Below are 20,150 nucleotides of genomic sequence, written 5' to 3' on the forward strand. Positions count from 1 at the left end.
CTGTCCATATATAGGTATCTGTCACTTTTTATGTTCTGTCTTCCCTATTAGAATATAACTTTCTTGAGAGTAAGGATCATCTTGTTTTCTTGTTTTTGTATCCCCAGAGCTCATCACAGTGCCTAGTGCTTAATAAATGCTGACAGTTCAAATTAAATAAACAGATTCAATATACTATTCACAGAAAACAATTCAAAATATATAATCCATAGAAAAGTCAAAAGCTCTTCATAAATCCAGTTTAAAAGGTTTTAGTAGAACTGACACATTAAAAACATAGTTCCTGTTTATAACACTTAGGATTTAGAGAAAATGAACTAAACTTACAAGGATGACTTCTAGAGCTGGTAGAATGCCCATACTTGACAATGTCTTAAAAAAAGCATCTCTGTTTTGGGGTTGTAACGTTTGGGAAAATGCACAGAACTCTTTAAGAAAATTAACCTGAAATTAAGAAAAAATATTAGTGAATAGAAAAGTTGAATGTTAACTGGTTTACATTATTTTCGTAACATATAAATTCTTACCAATTCTTGTCTCTTTTCTTCATCTGTTGCTTCATCTGTTAGTTGTGCGAACAAATCTGTCAAAAACTTTTCATCTTCCTATAATACCAAATGATGACCATTAAAAATTAATGCTCAAAATTAATCTTAAGATAGTAGCTGCAATGTAAGGTTATCATGGAAAATGTAAATTACTACTGTGGGGAACAAAGGATAGTGGAATACAACAAAATGCCAATTTCACCAACGAACATGACTTCTTTAAATCTCTAGCTGAGATTTTTATTTTAACAGAATCATTTCCTTTTAATCATTTTCTGGGAAAGTAACCCCCCTCTCATTATATCAGTTCGACTAAATTAAAATTGAAGAAAGAATAATCAAGGAGCAAAATTCAAGAACTACTCTGTTACTAGCTATAAAATATTTTTATCAAATACTCCAAGGGTAAGCACACTGGTGGCAAACTCATCAAATCTGCAGGTGACTGAAAACTAAGAGGATAGCCAACAATACCAGATGACAGGATTAAAAAAAGATCTCAATAAGCTAAAAAGTTGACCTAAATTAATGAAACTTTCTTTCCTTTTTTACTATTATGATTGACAAACATGAGTATTCCTTTACATAAAAACCAGAAAAGGGAGTATTGTATATAACACAAACTATTACACACTATTTTTTTTAAAAGTATATATGACACAGTAGTTCCAACATAGCTCTATTTATTGAGATCCTTCTGGGATGTCTTTCTGCTCTCCTCTGTGTATTTTTTAAATGTTTTCATTGACACTTGCTTTTTGGCATCACTACCACTGCCCCCTCAATACCTTCCATAAACACCCCTCCCTCACAAAATAAAGCCCTGTTTTCACAAAAAAAAAATTACTCAAGGAAAACAAATCTACACATTGGCTGTATTTGAGAATATATGACTCATTCTGCACATCTAGTTCATCAGCTCTCTTCTGAAAGGTAGGCAGCATGATTCATTATCAGTATAAGATGAAATTTAATACTGATAAAGTCTTTAATACCAGTCTTTAAAAAAATCAGTGCCATCAATAAAAGGGGAAGAAAACAGCAGTTAACCTGGAAAAGTTTTAGGGGTTTTTGTATTGCAATCTTAATATGAGCCAGCAGTGCAATGTGGCAGCCAAGAAAGCTAATTCAATCTTCAGATACATTAAGAGGGGCATGGTGTCCAGGATCAGCTGAAGGGACTAGGGATATCTAGCCCAGAGAAGATATAGCTAGGCCATGATAGCTAAGTACTCGAAGGGCAGTAAAGTGAAAAGGGGATTAGATTTATTCTCCAGATGGCACTAAGAGCAATGAGTAGAAAATGAAATAAGGATAAAGTTCCTCAAAAAAATCTGAGTTCTCCAAAGGTAAAATCAGTTGCCTTCAAGGTATGTATTATTAGCTGTTATTCCTCAATGGAGGTCTTCAAACAAAGGCTGGACTGATAACTTTCTTTTAAGCTGGAGGGAATTTCTGGTTCAAGTATGGGCTGAACTATGACCTCTGGGGTCTCTTCCAGCTCTTGAGATTTTGTGACCTACATATCACTGTTAACATAGTGCCTTGCTGGAAAATTGTATTTCAGATGCATTTTTCATTTACTTCACATACTTTAGACATACTCTTTCTAGAAAGTTATGACAGAACTAGTTTCCACATTGCTAGAAAATTATCTAAATGGCTAAATATCATCACTAACGATCAATAAACAATAAGCATTATTTAAGTGATTACTTAAATTAAGGGGCCAGGTTGTGAAGAGCTTCAAGCACTGCACAAATGGCTGGAGATACGAAGAGAGGCAAAAACTGTTCCTGCCCTCAAGGAGTTCAGTCTAATGGGGGAGATAACGTGCAAATAACAATGCACATACATAGGGTAAACAGGAGATAATCTCAGACCACAGGTACTAGCAGTGAGTGGGGAAGAAAGGCCTCTTGTATAAGTGGGATTTGAACTGAGTCTTGAAGGGAGCCAGGAGGTAGACGTGAGCATGGAGGTAGAAAATGGAATGTTCTGAGCAAGGAACAGTAAAAAGGTTAATATTGCATCACAAGAATAAGCAGAGGGGTGTAAAAAGATTGGAAAATAGTAAATGGCAATATTATTAAAAGTTTAAAAAGTACTTTATTTTTGATCCTGGCAAGAACAGGGAGAGAGGAAGAGAGGGAGGGAGAAAAGGACAGAGAGATAGAGAAAGAGAGAAATGGTCAGAAATTTGTGTTAGGAAAATCACTTTGGCAGCTAAAGAGGGAAAAGATTTAAGGCAGGGAGACTAATTAGAAGGCTGTTATAGGGACAGCTAGGTGGTGCAGTGGATAGAGCACTGGCCCTGGATTCAGGAGGACCTGAGTTAAAATCTGACCTCAGACACATAACACTAAATAGCTGTGTGACCATGGGCAAATCACATAACCCCACTGCCTAACCAAAAAAAAACAAAAAAACAAAAACAAAAAAAACCAAAAGGCTATTACCATAAGAGCAATTATGAGGAACTGAGGGGCCTATCTATCAGGGTAGTGACTGTCAGAAGAGGAGAGACTAGACGTGTGGGGTGAGTGTGAGGAATTGAGGATGACATCCAAGTTTCGAGCCTACATGACTGCTTTTATAGTAATAAGGTAGAAGAGGGGCAGGTAACAAGAAGATAATGAGTTCTGCCTTGGGCAAATCGAGTTTAAGATGTCTATGGGACATCTAATTTGAGATGGCCAATAGACAGTAGGAGATACAAAAAAATGGAGGTCAGTAGAGATGTTAGTGCTAATAGATCTAAGAATCGTTGGTATAGAGATACAAAGAAAAAGCAAAAAAAGGTCCTTGTCTTCAAGAATCTCACATTCTAATGAAGATATTCACACACGTTTGTGTTGATTTCCTATTAATCTTGGATATCACTTAACAGATTTGTTGTGCCTTCTCCCCCTACCCCTACCCCCCATCAAAAAAAACTCTCTTCAGCCCTTCTTCCCAGTCTCTATTTGGGGGGGGGGGAAGGGGGGGGGGTTGAGCGAGGCAATCAGGGTTAAGTGACTTGCCCAGGGTCACACAGTTAGTGAATATCATGTGTCTGAGGTGGAATTTGAACTCAGGTCCTCCCGACTCCAGGGCCCATGCTCTATCTGACAGTGCTTTGATTTTGCCTGTGCAAAATCTGTTCAATTTCATGTAGTTAAAATTATTAATCAGAACATACAAGATAAATACAGAGTATAGAGAAGTTAAGCTTAAAAGATAGCTCTGGCAGTTGGGAAAGGCCTCCTGCACAGGGTCCTTGAGCTGAGTCTTAAAGGGAGCCATGGATTCTTAGAGTTGGAGGTTGGGAAATAAAGCATTCCAGGCATGGGGAACAAGCAGTAGAAAGGCAGAGAGGCAGGAGATGGAATGTCTTTTGAGAGAAACAAGAGGGCTAGTATGGATGGTTCATGGAGTATGTGGAGAGAAGAATGTGAAAAGTTTGAAAATGTAGGAAGGGGCCAGGTTGTGAAGAGCTTTAAAAATCAGTGAAAAGACTTTATATTTGATCCTGGGGATAACAGAAGTCATTGAACTTTACTGAGTATTGGAAGGGTGACACAGTCAGACTTACATTTTGGTAGCTAAGTGAGGACAGAGTGGAGTAGGCAGAGACATGAGACATGGAGATCACAAATAGAAGATTATTGCAATAGTCCAAGACAAGGTGATGTGGGTCTAATTGGTGGCTGTTTGAGTGGAGAGAAGGGACATAAGTGAGTGAAGTTGTAGAGAAAAGATTTACAAGATTTAGCAATTGACTGAATCTGAGGAGTGAGCAAGAAAGTAGAGTGAAGAAGACACTGAGGTGGTACTCTCAATAGTAGTTCAGAAAAGGGAAAGGCTATAGGGCAAAGAGAATGAGTTTTTATTTTGGTCACGCTGAGTTTAACATGCTTATGGGACCCAGTTCAAAATGTCCAACTAACAAAAAATACAAAGTATTAATAACTTCTGTTCTACCATGACATGGCACCATTTTAGAAGTATAGTCAAACTTGGAAGGAAATTCAACTATTCCTTAGAAATATATTTCAAAATTAGAGTTATAACACCGTCCAAAATGTAAAATATCAAAAGCAAAAGCCAGTTATTTGAAAAACGAAGAACTAATTACAAGAGTTATAACTCATTTCCCCATTGGAGCTAAATGCCAATTAATAAAAACCTCCAATTAAACAGGGCATCTTTTCAGGTTCTTTTAAAACAACAAATAAATTGTCTTGCACCCAATAAAAAGTAGGCAAAGTTTGGGGGCAGCTAGGTGGCACAGTGGATAGAGCATCAGCCCTGAAGTCAGGAGGACCTGAGTTCAAATCCGGCCTCAGACCAAACACTTGACACTTACTAGCTGTGTGACCTTAGGCAAGTCACTTAACCCCATTGCCTCACTTAAAAAAAAAAGTAGACAAAGTTAACCCATTAAATTCTTGATCTGACTCACCTGCAACATACCAACAATTTCCACTTTATTAAAAAAGATGAATGAGTGAAGTGTTGATAACATATTTTCCTCAAAAACTGAAGGGGTGGGTAGAACCATATCTTGTATATACTGAACTCTGTATGTTTGATGAATTTTCTGCTTTAGCTCAGGATCTGATATTGGAATCACCTCTTTAAATTTGGCTGTTTTCGTAAGAAATTCCCTGTGTTTCCGTGGCTGTGATAGAGAAGGATCATATTCTAGGCAGCCAATTACGTCCATTATACATTCCTCAGAAAACATAACTTCAAAAAGTGCAGTTCGATTCAAGAGGAAGATTCCCTTGATAATTTCATATAAGTGGTGTAGTCCTTCAATATTTTCCAAGTCCTCACACACATGAAAAAGTTCCAAGAGCTTTTTAATATAGCCCTCATTTTCCAGTGCTAGTGCGAGTTTTTCACGACGAAGGGGGGAGGGTAAAGAAGATGCCACAAGTTCAGCAATTTCCTCAAGTCGACTTAATTCACAAGATGGTAATTCCAAACCTGGTGATGACATATCATCAAAACGTTCCTCTTCAGATTCATCCACAAGATCCTGAGTAATATCCACGGAAGGGTCTTTTCCTTGAACCTGTTAAAAAGAAATAACTCTATCAAGTATATATAATTATAGCTAGTGATTTTAAATTATGCTCTAGAACAGACCTCAAGAATGATAAAAACACATTCTTAGACTTTTACAAGAGGTACTTCTTATCAAGAAGAAATTAATGACTATAATTTTCAATTTGCCTCCAAACTAAATTGAAACATCAAACAATTCCTAATTTTTCCCATTGCACAGTAGAAAGAGAAATCCCATTTAAAATAACTGCAGACGTTATAAAATACTTGGGATTCTACTTGTCAAGACAAACCCACAGTTACAAAACGCTTTTCAGACAGACAGATCTAAACAACTGGAGAAATATTAACTGCTCATGGGTAGGCCAAGCCAATATAATATAAAAATGACAATTCTACCTAAATTAATTTACTTACTCATTGCCATATCAAACTACCAAAGAATTATTTTATATAGCTAGAAAAAAATAACAAAATTCATATGGAAGAACAAAAGGTCAACAGTATCAAAGAAATAAATGGAAAAAAAAAAAGGGAAGGAAGGAGGCCTAGCATTACCAGATTTCAAACTAAAATATATAGTGGTAATTATCAAAATCTGGTACTAGCCAAGAAATAGAGTGGTGCATCAGTGAAACAGATTACACAACAGTGTTAAATGACCACAGTAATCTAGTATTTGATGCAAAACCAAAGATCCCAGCTTTGGGGGCAAGAATTCACCATCTGGCAAAAACTGCTGAAAAAACTGGAAAGCGGTTTGGCAGACGCTAGGAATAAACCAACATCTCACAATGTATGCCAAAATAAGATAAGAATGACTTAAACATTAAGGGCGATATCACAAGTGAATTAGGGGAGCATGGAAAAATTTTCCTATTAGATCTATGGATAAGGGGAAAATCTGTGACCAAACAAGAGAGAGAGGAGGGGATCCTGGGAAGTAAAATGGACAATTCTGATTACATGAAATTAAAAAGCTTTCGCAAAAATGAAAACTAACGCAACTAAAATAAGAAGGAAAGTAGGAAACTGGGAGGTGGGAGGGGAATTTATAGCAAGGTTCTCTGATAAAGGCCTCATTTCTCAAACATATAGAGAACTGAGCCAAATGTGTAAAATTAAGAATCATGCCCAATTGATAAATGGTCAAGGGATATATGAACATAAAAAATGCTCTAGATCACTACTGGTTAGAGAAATGCAAATGAAAACTCTGATAACTATCAGACTGCTAAAACATGACAGAAAAGGAAAATGATAAATGCTGGAGAAGATGTGGAAAAACAGATAACACTAATGCGCTACCAGTAGAGCTGTGAAGTGGTCCAATCATTCTGGAGAAGAATTTGGAACTATGTCCAAAGGGCTATAAAACTGCATACTCTGACTCAGCATTACCACTAGTAAAATCTATATCCCAAAGAGATGAAAGAAAAAGGGAAAGGACCTATATGCACAAAAATATTTACAGCAGCTATTTTGTAGTGGCAAAGAACTAGAAATTGAGGGGATGTCCATCAACTGAGGAATGGCTGGACAAGTTGTAAAATATGATTATGATGCAATACTATTATAGTGTAGAAAATGATGAGGTGGATGGTTTCAGAAAAACCTGGGAAGACTTTGTAATGATCAATTGCGAAAGACTTAGCTACGCTGTTCAAGGCAATGATCCAAAGGACCAATGATGAAAAATACTATCCACCTCCAGAAAAGTGATGAACTTTTGAGCACAGATTGAAACATACTTTTTTCCACTTTATTTTTCTTACTCCTCCCCCCCCATTTTGCAACATGGCTAATATAGAAATGTTTTGTGTGACTCTACATGTATAACTGATGTACTGACTGCCTCCTCAATGGGTGGGGGGAGGAACTGGAAGAAGGGAGAGAATTTGGAACTTTTTTTTTTAAAAGAATGCTAAAAACAATTTTTTTTTTCTGTTGTAGTCTACTTTCTTGATACGGAAATCTAATTTACTTAACTATTCTTTCTATGAATTTTTAAATGCTAATTTTCACTGTCCACCATACTCCCTGTAGGAAAATACCGTGGATTCTTATCTTTTCCTCACAACTACCCTTCCATTACCCCAGGTAGAAAGATCCATGACTCTTCCTTGACTCTTGACTCTTCCTAATCTTCTCTATCCAACTGGTTGTCAAATATTGTTGACCTTTAATATAATTCTAATTAGAGCTATATATGGAATTTTTATTTATATGAATGGCATATCAGATAGGTTCCTTGCAGAAGAGGATATGGAAACAGCTTTTGTTACTAAATTAGGATGCAGGAGATAAAAAAAAAATATGCCACCTAATATTCCAAACAAAGACTGACCATCATTTCTTCCTTAGTCATGGGTGTTAATATATCTATCCCTGGCTTAAACATTTGCTTTAATTCTTAACATTCCTAAGAAAATCTCTGAAGTGGACCAACTGAGATGTAGCAGGCTCAGTCAAGTGCTAGGAGTTCCACATACCATGCCTGGTAAGTGTACCAGGATCTCCCAGGGGAAACATGAATGACACTTTGAAAATCAACCATAATCAGTCACAAGTATTTATTAAGTGCTTATTTTGTGCCAGGCACTGTGCTAAGTCCTGGGGATTCAAAGAAAAGGATAAACAGTTCTCCCTCAAGGAGCTCACATTCTAATAGAGGAGAGAGGTTACATAACAGGAACTGTTGGCACTAATGTTCCCTTTCTAGGGATCTTCACTGAGCTCACGCCCCATAACCCAAATTTCTCTTGTCTAGGTCCAACACTACCTCTCCACTGCCTAATTAGTTCTAGAGATAGTTCCCATTCACCACCTCTGAACAGGGCCAACCAGCATACTGATAAAAGAATTGCACCCTCAACACCTAGTCCCCCCATGCCATCTCCCATTCTACCAGGTAGAGTACAGCTCAGGAATCCTTAATTCTCTTAATAAAATTTCATTGCATGACCAAATTATTTAATGGTCCAAGACAGATGCATCCAGAAACCAGTCACAGAGAAAAATATAAAATCCAACATATGTACCTCTGCCTGTCCCACTATTAACGCCAGGAGAGATAATGATTTGGTTCTTGCCTTTGACCCATGCTTACTAAGTGATATGGCCTCTCTGTGCCTTGGTTTGCTAATCTGTGAAATGGGGATTAAAGTACCTATGGTTCTCACTTTGTAGGGCTGTTGTAAAGAACAAATGAGTAAATAAAAGGCTCGTAGACCTTAAAAGTATGTAATCTAGCTCATTCCATTTCTCTCTATCCCTCACCTCTCCTAAACCTCCTCTTCATCTTCATTAAGACCTCCAATTCCTCCATGTTTCTTCATTCTTTCTTAGGGCATAACCCCTGCTATGACTTACCTTTTGTCCCCTCTCTAATCCTGCCCCTAGAGTTCGCCATTTTAACTTTATATTGTCTTCTGCTTTTAAGTCTCTCACTCCCTTGTCCGATGACCATTTGTCTCCTACCAAACCAGTCTTGGATTACTTTCACTACCCTTGTCTTCCACTGCTATTCACAGAGATGGAAGAAGTTTCACAAGCTGTGTTGACTGGGTACATCATAAATCTATATTATCCAACTTCAATCAGACTTCCCTACAGCAAGGCAGTGCTGTTTTTCCTCCCTAATTGATTTCCTATCTGGTTCCCCACAGAAGCTATTTTAAACTTTTTTTTCCCCTCCTCTAGGCTTCCACACAGCTCCATACGCCCATGAAGACCCTGCCTCTTACTTTACTGAGTAAAATGTTACCATTCAACATAAATTCCCACTTCTCCTATCTCTTAATCTTGCAATCCCTTGACATCACTCACTCCTTCCTCCTATTCCCAGTCTCTGATGAAGAAGTGACCCTCTCTTTCTAGGGCCTTTTTCTTCTCTCTGGCTTCCTGATGCTTATCTCTCCTGGTTCTCCTTCTATCCATAAGACTACTCCATTTTTCTGTCCTTCCCTGGTATTATCACCTCCTCCCAATTGTGGGCATTCCAAGGTTCTGCCTTAGGCTCCCTTTTCTCTATACTTGCTCTCTAGGTGATATCATCAGCTCCTATGGATTTACTTACCATCTCTATGCAGATGACACACAGATCTATATATAGTTGGTCCCAATCTCTCTCCTCTTAGCTTCAGTCCCACATCACCAGCTCCTTAGTAGACATTACAAATCAGATGTGCCAGACATATTTCAAACTTCAAATGTCCAAAATGGCAATCATCTCTTTCCCTCAAACCTTATTCTCCTTCAGTCTCCCAGGTTACAACTTTGGTATTAACTGATTTCTCACGCTCCCTTGTCTCAAACACACAGCTGCCAAAGTGTTTTCCCCTAAGCTGCAGTGTTGATTCTAACAATCAGATATTTTCAGTGCATACAATTCTCCCCCTGGTTCAATTAGCTATCTGAATGTTCATATTCTACTTTCTGTCTCCAGTTATTGGAGCTGTACTACTAAATAAAGCAGGAAGGCTGTTTAACAAAAATTGTCCGTTTTAAAACTTACCTGACATATTTTTTCCCATATTTCATCACATCCAGCTTTTTCTTGAAAGCTAAGGGCCAAGTCATAATTTTCTGCTTCAGACCACACGATCAAAGTGTCCTTGAAAGATAAAAGAAAGAATATATTAAGTAATCATGTTCTTGAACAAATAATTAACTGTGATCAGGTTTATCATAAATGACTTTAAACAAATTACAAAATGTGCAAAATAAAAGAATGAAGTTAAATGGGTAAAGTTACAGACTAACAACTGAGAATAAGACCATATTCTACTTCTTGGTATGTAAATAGATGGTAGTAAGTATTTTCAATTCCCTGTACTAAGGTTTTTTTAAAAGCATCTTGGTATCAGATCGATACACCAGATATATTCTTTTCTTCCTGTCTCTCCCTGGACTATTAAAAAAAAAAAAAAAAAAGCAGCAGCAACTTTCTGGTTTTTACTGACTTCTCTAATTCAAGAGGATAATGCAGCTTTGTTAAGAAATGGTTTAAAAGGGTTTGAGTTTAGGCATTCTGAAAAAACAACTTGCAATTATGTGAGAAAAGTCACTAAACAATGATCTGCAAGGAATTCAGGTTTTAAGGCAAGTTCCACATACAGCAAAATATTCACAGCAGAGTGCCTCCTGATTAGGGGATGGCTGAAACGCATTGGCAAATGAATATAATAGAATGTCATTATGCATAATAAAAGATGAACAATTGATCTGAAGAAACATGGGAAGGCTTGTACGAACTGTTGCATAGCAAAGAGAGTAAAACCAGAAGAACATACACATTTATTGTATTATGTTCTTCTGGTTTTACTGTCTTTGCTATGCAACAGTTTGTACAAGTCTCTGATGTAACTATAATGAAAATCTTGGTCCTGGAGGTGATATAACACATTCTCTTCTCTTTGTAAGTGGACTAGAGAGGCAGAATGCTATATATGTTGTCATAAAAAGTGGTTCTATGGATAATTTTGTTGGTCTATCTTGCATAATTGTTTTTTCTGTTACAAGGGAGAGCTCAGGGAGGGTGAGTGTAACAAGAAACAAAAGACATCAATATTTTAGTAATGATGGTGACATGAAAGGTCATAAAGAAGCCCAGATCTCCCACAAAACCCCAGAAAATATCTGAGAAGGGCTTATCTGAAAATAAAGGTAAATGATAAAGAAAAACAGAAGTCCTTCTAGCCAGATGGCCAGAAATAGGCAGAGAATGATGGTGGTGGGGAGTGTCACAAGAGGTATGCCATTGCTTTTAAGGAAGTGCAACACACTTCGGTAACGGTGAGAGTCAGTGTATGACCATCTCTGTGTGTAGGTGAGGTGAAGGAGAAGGTCATGGGATGGGTTTAATTCTTCCAGCTCCATTTAGCAGCACATGAATAGGAGGAAAGGAGAGGATGGTAGGAGTAATCCAGAGCTGGGTGGCAAGGGATAAGCAGCAACAGGACAAAAGTGTGAGAGTCTGAAAAGTAGAGGACAGTGTGGACTTGAATTGATTAAATAAAGGGCTGAGATTGGAAAGGGCAGAAAACGAAGTCTGAACAAGGATACTCTTAAGTACTTTGGGGTGAAGAAACTGAAAGCTGCCACGGTGGGGGGGGGGGGGAATTTAGGAGTGAGGCACAGGAAGAAATTAAATGATAGGTTATAATCAGATAGAAGTATTCCAGAACTTTTAAGAAGTAGAACACGTGTAGGTAACAGTGAGATTTAGGATGTGACCATTCCTATGTATGAGTCACAAGATTTAAGACTATTTAAAAATTAAGAAGTTAAAGAGTTTGAGGGAACATCAACACTGACACTGAAATAACCTAAAATAAGAGCTAGAGTTGAGGAGGGAAGTAAACAATGAGCCAGATGCTTAACTTCTTAAGGAGAGAGGATGATCTTTGAGTTGGCACATTAACAGCCAACATAATTTTAATTCAGAGTAGAAAATTTAATAAACTAGTTTCAAGAACTTGTTTAGTGATGATGGCCAAAGGAGATTCTTAAAGTAATAATGAAGAATAAGGAATATTCTAACTCCAGGAGCTCTTTGTGCGTGTGTGCCTGTGCATGCATGCAAAATTTATAAATATATCAACATGTGCAGGATCTCGGGGGCATATTTGGTACATGAAATGAGATCTGTCTACATATGATAGAAAAAACTAAAGATCACAGACAATAGGATATGTCATGTTTACAGGTATACTGGACAGCTGCAGCTATAATTATGACAATGTGGATAATAGAAAAAGACTTGTGAACATTGGTGCAGAAGAAAATACAATTATGCTATCTATATGCCAATAGGCTTATACCACAGGCCACAATGAGAAGCTTAGGATCAGAAGCAAAACATGATTTGTTACAATGCTGCAAAAGGTTAGAAATACATTTTTTGGTTTGTTTTTTTTCAGCTTATTTTATCAGGTAAATTATAGTTTCTCCGACAAATGATAGTCCTAAGTCGATGAAACATGTGGTTACTAATAATATTCACAAATCAGAATTACAAAAGCCAAACCAAACATGATATAAATAAAGTTCTGTGGTCAAATCTATGCTTTGAGAAGATTATCCTGGGAGTTGTATGAGGATTGGATTAAAGAGAAAAGCTGTTAAGAGGTCACTGCAATAGTCCAGGAAAATAGTAGTCAAGACCCTACTCTTAAATATACTACTCTTGTGAGAGTACATCTTCTCTTAAGGAGAGAAGGGAATGGATGCTAGAAACACTGTAGAGATAAACTTACAAAATTTGGAAACTGAATGGATATTTTCAGGAGAGAGGCAGGAGGGCAGGCCGGGGGTGGGGGGAGTAGGGTGTATGGAAGAGTGAAGGAAACTGAAAAAGAAAAACAAAGTCCTTACCAACAAATACGCATCGTCAATCAAACATAAAAAACTCCCATGCTGGCTGTGTTCAAAATACCATACCTTGAATCTGTTACTTCTCTGTAGAAAAGTGCACTGCATGCTTTGCTAGACCTTTGGAATCATGGTTGGTCACTGTATCAATCAGGGTTCCTGAGTCTTTCAAAATGGTTTGCCTCTATAATGTTGCTGTTAGTATAGGAATTTTTTCCCCTGGTTTGCTCACTTCACTGCTTCAGTTCCTATTTTACTACATTCAAATAACATAATTTGTTTAGCCACTACATAATAGATGGACATTCTTTTAGTTTCCTGTTCACTACCATAAAAAGAACTGATTTAAATATTTTGGTACCTATGGGTACTTTTCTTCATTCTTTGAAACCTATAGTAGCCTGAGGTGGCATCATTAGGTTAAAGGTATACAATTTAATTACCTTTTTGGAATAGTCCCCAATTGATTTCTAGAATCTCTGTATCAATTCAAAGCTCCAGCAACAAGTGCATTAGTGTGCCTGTTTCCCAAAGCTCTTCAAGATAATTGTCATTTCCCTTTTTTTGGTCATCTATGTCCATCTGATGGGTATGAGATAGAACCTAAAGTGTTACTTAATCTTCATTTCCTTAATTATTAGTATTTGATGCATTTTAAAAAATACGGCTGTAAACACCTTGGATTTCTTTCCTTGGGAATTGCCTGGTCATATCCTTTAATCTATTGAGGGAATGGCCATTTATCTTATAAATTTAAATCAGTTGCTTATATAGTTTGGATATGAGACCTTTTATCAGAGAAATTCACTGCAAAGATTTCTCCCAGTTACCTTTTAAAACGCATTGGTTTTGTGCAAAATCTTTTAAATTTAAGTAATCAAAATTGTCCATTTCATCTTTCTGTGATCTCCATACCTCATTTCAAGGTCATGAGCTGTCTTAATCCATAGATCTAAAATTTCCTTGCTCCTCTAATATGGAAAAATTTTGAAATAAAAAAAGGGAATAAAGAGAAGTATTAAAAAAGTAAATGCAAGCAACCAAAAATGACTTTATAAGAATGGAATGTTTGCATTCTAATGTAAGTGGTGGAAGGGTCCTAGGAGAAATGATAAAAAGCATTCTCTAAGAACCATGACAGGCCTGGGAGAGATTTTTTTTTTTGTTATATTCTGATGATTTTAAAAGGAGAAAGAAAGGGAAAAAGGATACCCAAGGAAAGGGGAAGAATGGAGGGAGGGGGCATATAATCAGAGAGGAACAAGTCTATACAAAAGATGAGGAGTAATAGGTGTTACTTGAAGTTTACTTTGAACAGAACCAGGAGAACAATTTTTACTAAAACATTATGAAAACTAACAATGATCAACTATGATTCAAGAGGACTGATGATTTTCAATTCTGCCACCTCCTGATAGAGAGGTGATGGACTAAACATGCAAAATGAGGCATGCATTTCTAGACAAGTTGATGTGGGAACACTTTTTGCTTAACTATATATACTTATTGTGAGGTTTTGTCTTTTTCCTTCTCTGGGGTAATTTAGGGGGCCATCAGAAGGAGAGAAAAAATGATGCTTAATTGAAAAAAATTCAATTTAATTTTTAAAAGTTTAATTCCTAAAACCTAAGGCAAATTTTTTTCTTCAGTTTCTTTCATTACTTGCTCTGTAGATCAGCTGAAACCTTGGTTATTTCTTATCCTTTGGTCCAGTTTATTATCATTAACATCTTTAGCAATGGTTAGTTACACAACAGAAATACAAGGAAATAAAACTTAAAACCAATCAATTTTGATCTTTCAGCAAAATGTCTGGGATAAAAATGAGGTTTTTTAAAAGATATCTTAACTATCCAAATAATGTTTGGTTCGTGATTCCCCCTACAACTATCAAGAGATACCTTTATCATCTAAGAAAATTGTAAGACCATTATAAAATACTTTAAGCCTTAAGAGTCATATTGATACGGAATTAACAACCTCTTCATAGAACAGGCTTTGAGATCTAGGACAGATCTTTGTGTTGTTCAGTCATTTTAATCATGTCTGACTCTTCATAACCTCATTTGAGGCTTGTCTGACAAAGATACTAGAATGGTTTGCCATTTCCTTCTCCAGAACATTTTACAGATGAGGAACTGAGGCAAACAGGGTTAAGTGACCTGCCTAGGGTAACACAATTAAGAAGTGTTCGAGGTCAAATTTGAACCCAGGAAGATGAGTCTTCCTGAATTCAGGCCTGACACTATCCACTGTGCCACCTAAGAGGGAACTTTGACAGCACTTATTTCAAACTAATTTTATAGATGAAGAATAGGTCCAAAGAAATGAAGTAATATGCCAAATGTTGGAGTGCTAGTTAGTAGCATACATGGAATAAAAATCCAGATCTCCTCACTCCTAAATCCTCCATCTATTTCCAGTATACCATGCTTCCCCTTATGACATGTAATTTCTCTTTTGAGAAATCTCCCATGATAAAGGACTGAAACGTGGGCTGAATATTACCAGTAGATAAGTAGCTGATTGACAAACTACACACACAGTGCTAATGAGATTGGAAGGAGGTCACTAGGAGTGCCAAAAGGCTCTCTGCCTTAAGACTCATCTTATTTAGTCATTAAAAAAAGAATGCCTTCAATAAAGACACTAGGCATGCTTATCAATTCTACAGATGACAAAAAGCTAGGAGGAATGTCAGGCTTAAGTTTTTAAAGTCTGGAATTGGAACAAAAACAAGTTTAAATTCAACAATGATTAAATTTAAAGTAATGTAATTAGCTTTGAGCAAACAAAATACATATAATGGAGAAGACCTGGATTTGCAATGATTTGTGCCAGAAAGGTTTAAGGTTTTAGCTAACCACAAGCTTAACATTAGCCAACAGACTTGGCTACTAAAAATGTTACTGTACTATCACACTATATTAATAAAAATTGTTTTTGAGACAGCAGTATGATTTCTACTGAATTCTGCCAATTGGACCATATCTTGGAGTATTATGCTCAATTCTGAATGCAAGCTATAAGAAGGACCCTAACAAACTGCAGTACTCAAAGGAGGAGCTTCTGGTTTGATAAGGGCTCTGGAAAAAGATGAAGGTACTGGGAATGGAATAGGGGGTTAATTTGAATATAAAATGGCCTCAAAAGTTATTGCCCAAAAGAGGAAGTAGAATAGTCCCATCCTTTAGGCCAACAAAGAACTAGTACAGAGATAAATTATAAAGGCTAATTTCACTTCAAAATAAGAAAAAACAAAACACTTAACAGGGATGACCAACAATACAACGGTCTGCCTTATAGGAAAGTGAGCTCCCTGTTACAAGCTCCCATGTTCAAACATAGGATATGAGGGATCCTGTAGAAGTTAGCACATTATATAGGAAATTAAATTGAAAAGTGTTACTTCCAACTCTGATTCTATTGCTTAGATGAATATTCATAATGGCAAGGTAACTTTTGGAATTATGGGCAAGCGGGGAAAAAAGAGTTCATATGGTAAGGGGGTCATAAAAAAGATAACACTATCAATTACACAAAAATTTAAAAACTTGTACACAAACAAAAATCAATACAGCTAGAATAAGCTGCTTAGGTGAAATCTTTATATCAAATATCTTTAATAAAGGTTTGATATACAAGATATATGGGGAATTGATACAAATAAACAGCAATAGTTATTTCAATAATTAAGTGGTTAAGGAATTTAAAAGATATTTCAACAACCATGAAAGAATGCTCCAAATTGCTCACAAGGGAAATACAAATTAAAATAAATGAAGTTTCACCTCAAACTCATAAGATTGACAAAGATGACAAAAGATGAAAATTTCATTTTTGAAGGGGCTGTGGGAAGACAAGCATACAATAATACATTGTTGACGAAGTGGCAACAAGTCCTATGCTGGTCACTAAACTGCACTTTGACCCAGATTATCATTAATGAACATATATACCCCAAGGAAAAAAAAAATGTAATGCCATATCTATATATGTATATGTATATTTATAGCAGCACATTTTTGTGGTAGAGGCTGGAAACTAAGAGTCCATCATTTGGGAAATGGCTCAACAAACTGTAGCATTGGAAGTATAAGGGAAGAGAAGTAGAATAAGAAATGACAATTGACTTAGGACACTTAATGATCCTGGACCTCATCTATAAAATTAGAAGGTTGGACTACATCACTGGTAAGGGTCCATTTAACTTCTAAATCTATGATTCTATTAATAAAAGGAATTTAAAGAAACTTTTAAAGATATATATGAACTGGTGCAGAGCAAAGTAAACAGAATCAAGAGAACAATTTATAGAATGAGTCACCATAAAATAAAGAAAACATGAAGGACATAAGAACTCTGATCAATGAAACAAATAATCTGGAGGTCAGTGGGCTGAGAGTGAAATATACTCCCCGTCCTCTTATTAGAATCACAGAGGACTACAGACATGAAAGTGAGGTTTATGTTCTCAGACATGGCCAAAATACATTTTGATTTTGTTTTGGGTTTTTTTTTGTGGGGGGTGGGGGATTTAATCATAGTTCTTTATTATAAGGGAAGGTTTAAGGGATAGAGGACAGTAAGCACTGGGGAAGTATCAAAAACACTTATTTAAAAATATGTGGTTATTCACAATTTGTAGCATTCTACATAAGCATTAGAAAAGGTCTAACCTCATAAAGATGATCACATTTCTGGGATTTAGCGGTTTACTTTTATGAATTCACCAATATAAGGGGCAGCTAATGTGGGTTGGTTTTAGAATTATAATCTGCTGGTTGAAAAATTTTAAACCTCAATAAATTAACCTCAAAAATTTTTAACCTCAATTTTTTGAACCAAATTAATGACAAAATACTTACACTGTGTTTTCACAGCTATGACCATAAATTTAATTACTGAGAATCACAGAACATAAACTGAGAGGACATGTACCATGTTTTGCTCACTTTGTAACCCCAGCATAACAAAGCATAAAGCCTTGTACCTTTTTAGCTACAAATTAATTCTATAATGAACAATTCTGTTAGTTTAAACTATTGCAAACATCTTGGAATGTGCAAAAGTAAATGGCTTTTAAAGTAGGAAATAAATGGTATTCCTAGAGAACAGGAAGATAAGCGCTTTATTTTAGAAAGTTAAATTTTAGATGGAATTTATCAAATCATAATCACTACTTATATATTTCTATTCAATTCAACATAAGCCATTAAAGATTAGAAAATGAGCTACCAAAGGATATGACAAAGGCTGATATGCAGAGTCTAGTACATCAGGAAGCTATGCCCTAAGTGTATACACAAAGTGTATACAAAATCATTTGAGGGAAAAATTTTTATTATTACAATGGGTATATACAATTTCCTTACTTATAAACTTAGGTAAGTTATTTATGAGGTATCTGGTAGTGTCATATAATGTAATCAAAGAATCTCAGACTTGGAAGAGACCTCCCTCCCAGGACAGATCTGTTTGAAAATTTCTGATAACGAACTTACAATTTCTGATAATGAACTTACTAAGGCATCCCATCCTACTTTAGGTCAGCTATGATTTTTAGGAAATTTTACCTTAGCAGAAAATTGCCTCTCTACAACTCTTACTACTAGTTGAGCCAAATAAAACATATGTAATCCTGTCCTCACTGGAAGTCCTCAGGCAAAGATTTTAAGACTATCTGTTAGGAATATTGTGGAGGGGATTTTGAGGTAAACTGTGTATTAAGACTAGATAGGCTTCTGAGGGCCCTTCCAACTCTTGAGGTCCTGACGACTGATAAAAGCTCATTTAATCACCCAAACAGAAAAATTACTTTGGCAAGCATTCATGCTGAAGGAGCAAAGATACCACCATCCAACTAAAAACTTGTGAGTTGCAATACCATCTTTTCTATTGCCTTGCTGCATAATGTCAACAAGTCATGATCAATAAGCCTCAATTCCACATTTAAAACATGAATACTACCAACAAGTTTTCACAAGGTTGTTTTGATTCAATTCCTGCTACATGCTAGTTGTCAGGAATACAAAGATAAAAAATAACAAGAGTCCTTGCCCACAAAGAGCTTACAGTCTAATGGGGGGGAAGATGAGGGAAGATACAACAGATACTTGAAGATGTTTAAGAAAAATTACTGTGTCAGATCCAAAGGACAGATTCAAAGTCTTTTAAGAAAATAGTAAAGGGGCAGCTAGGTGGCGTAGTGGATAGAGCTCCGGCCTTGGTGTCAGGAGGACCTGAGTTCAAATCTGGTACCAGACACATAACACTTCCTAGCTGTGTGACCCTGAGCAAGTCACTTAATCCCAACTGCCTCACCAAAAAAAAAAAAAGTAAGAATATCACTTTCAGTTGGGAGAAATTCAAGGAAGGCATCAAGGAGGATATGGCACTGAGCCTTAAAGGCAAAGATATACTTCAATAGGCAGAGACAACTGTAGATTCTAGTCATGGGGGACAGCTTGCAAGAATGCATTGAGATAGGAGAAATAAGGACATCGGTCAGAATATAGAGTGCACGAGAGTAAGCAATATAAAATAAGAAAGGGAGGATGGCATTCTATGAAGAATGAAAGGACTGTTAACATCTTTGTAAAATATTAAGGTGGATAAATAATAAATCTTGGAAAGTCTTTCTCCCAGTCAGATAGTGTCTATACTATCATCTATTTTACATTTTAATTCCTAAAGGGGCACAGATTTGATGAATCATGCTATCTACCACCTAATAGAGGTGACAAACTCAGCGTAAGAAATACTTTTTGGACATGGTTAATGCAGGAATTTATTTTTTAACTATCGTTATTCTCTATAAAGGATTTTTTTTTCAATTGTGGCAAAGCAAAAGGGAGAGAATAGATTTTTGTTAATTGAAAAAAAAAAATAAACAAAATGCAAAGAACAAAACTTACTTCATTGACTTTGTAGGGTACCCAGGTTAATGGATGCCCATGTGTACTTCAACACTACTTGATTATAGCGATTGCATTTACTTCTGATATACTCAAATTGACAGCCAAGCTTATCAAGATTTACAGTGCTGTAACACTGGCAGACAAAGGCTGCAATATTCTATAATATATGTGGTTAGCAACCGCATGTGGATCAATGTGAATTTTTTCATGCAAGAATTTTAAGTTTTGATTTCTACTTCCAGTATATATGGAT

General features: G+C 36.3%; 1 protein-coding gene across 3 annotated transcripts in view; it reads right to left on the reverse strand.

Moving 5' to 3' along the window:
- PPP4R3A (protein phosphatase 4 regulatory subunit 3A) overlaps positions 1-20,150 on the reverse strand; it is a 61,924-nt gene that overhangs the window by 17,794 nt on the left and 23,980 nt on the right. For all 3 annotated transcript variants that reach the window (XM_027869938.1, XM_027869937.1, XM_027869936.1), the window contains exons 3-6: positions 10,120-10,218; positions 4,993-5,610; positions 528-605; positions 328-444 (exon numbers count right to left, since the gene is read on the reverse strand). In XM_027869938.1, the coding sequence (XP_027725739.1) occupies positions 328-444; positions 528-605; positions 4,993-5,610; positions 10,120-10,218 (912 nt within the window). The remainder of the gene's footprint in view (positions 1-327; positions 445-527; positions 606-4,992; positions 5,611-10,119; positions 10,219-20,150) is intronic.

Source organism: Vombatus ursinus, unplaced genomic scaffold (assembly GCF_900497805.2).
Source record: "Vombatus ursinus unplaced genomic scaffold, bare-nosed wombat genome assembly UNPS02014794.1, whole genome shotgun sequence".
NCBI classification, from domain to species: domain Eukaryota; kingdom Metazoa; phylum Chordata; class Mammalia; order Diprotodontia; family Vombatidae; genus Vombatus; species Vombatus ursinus.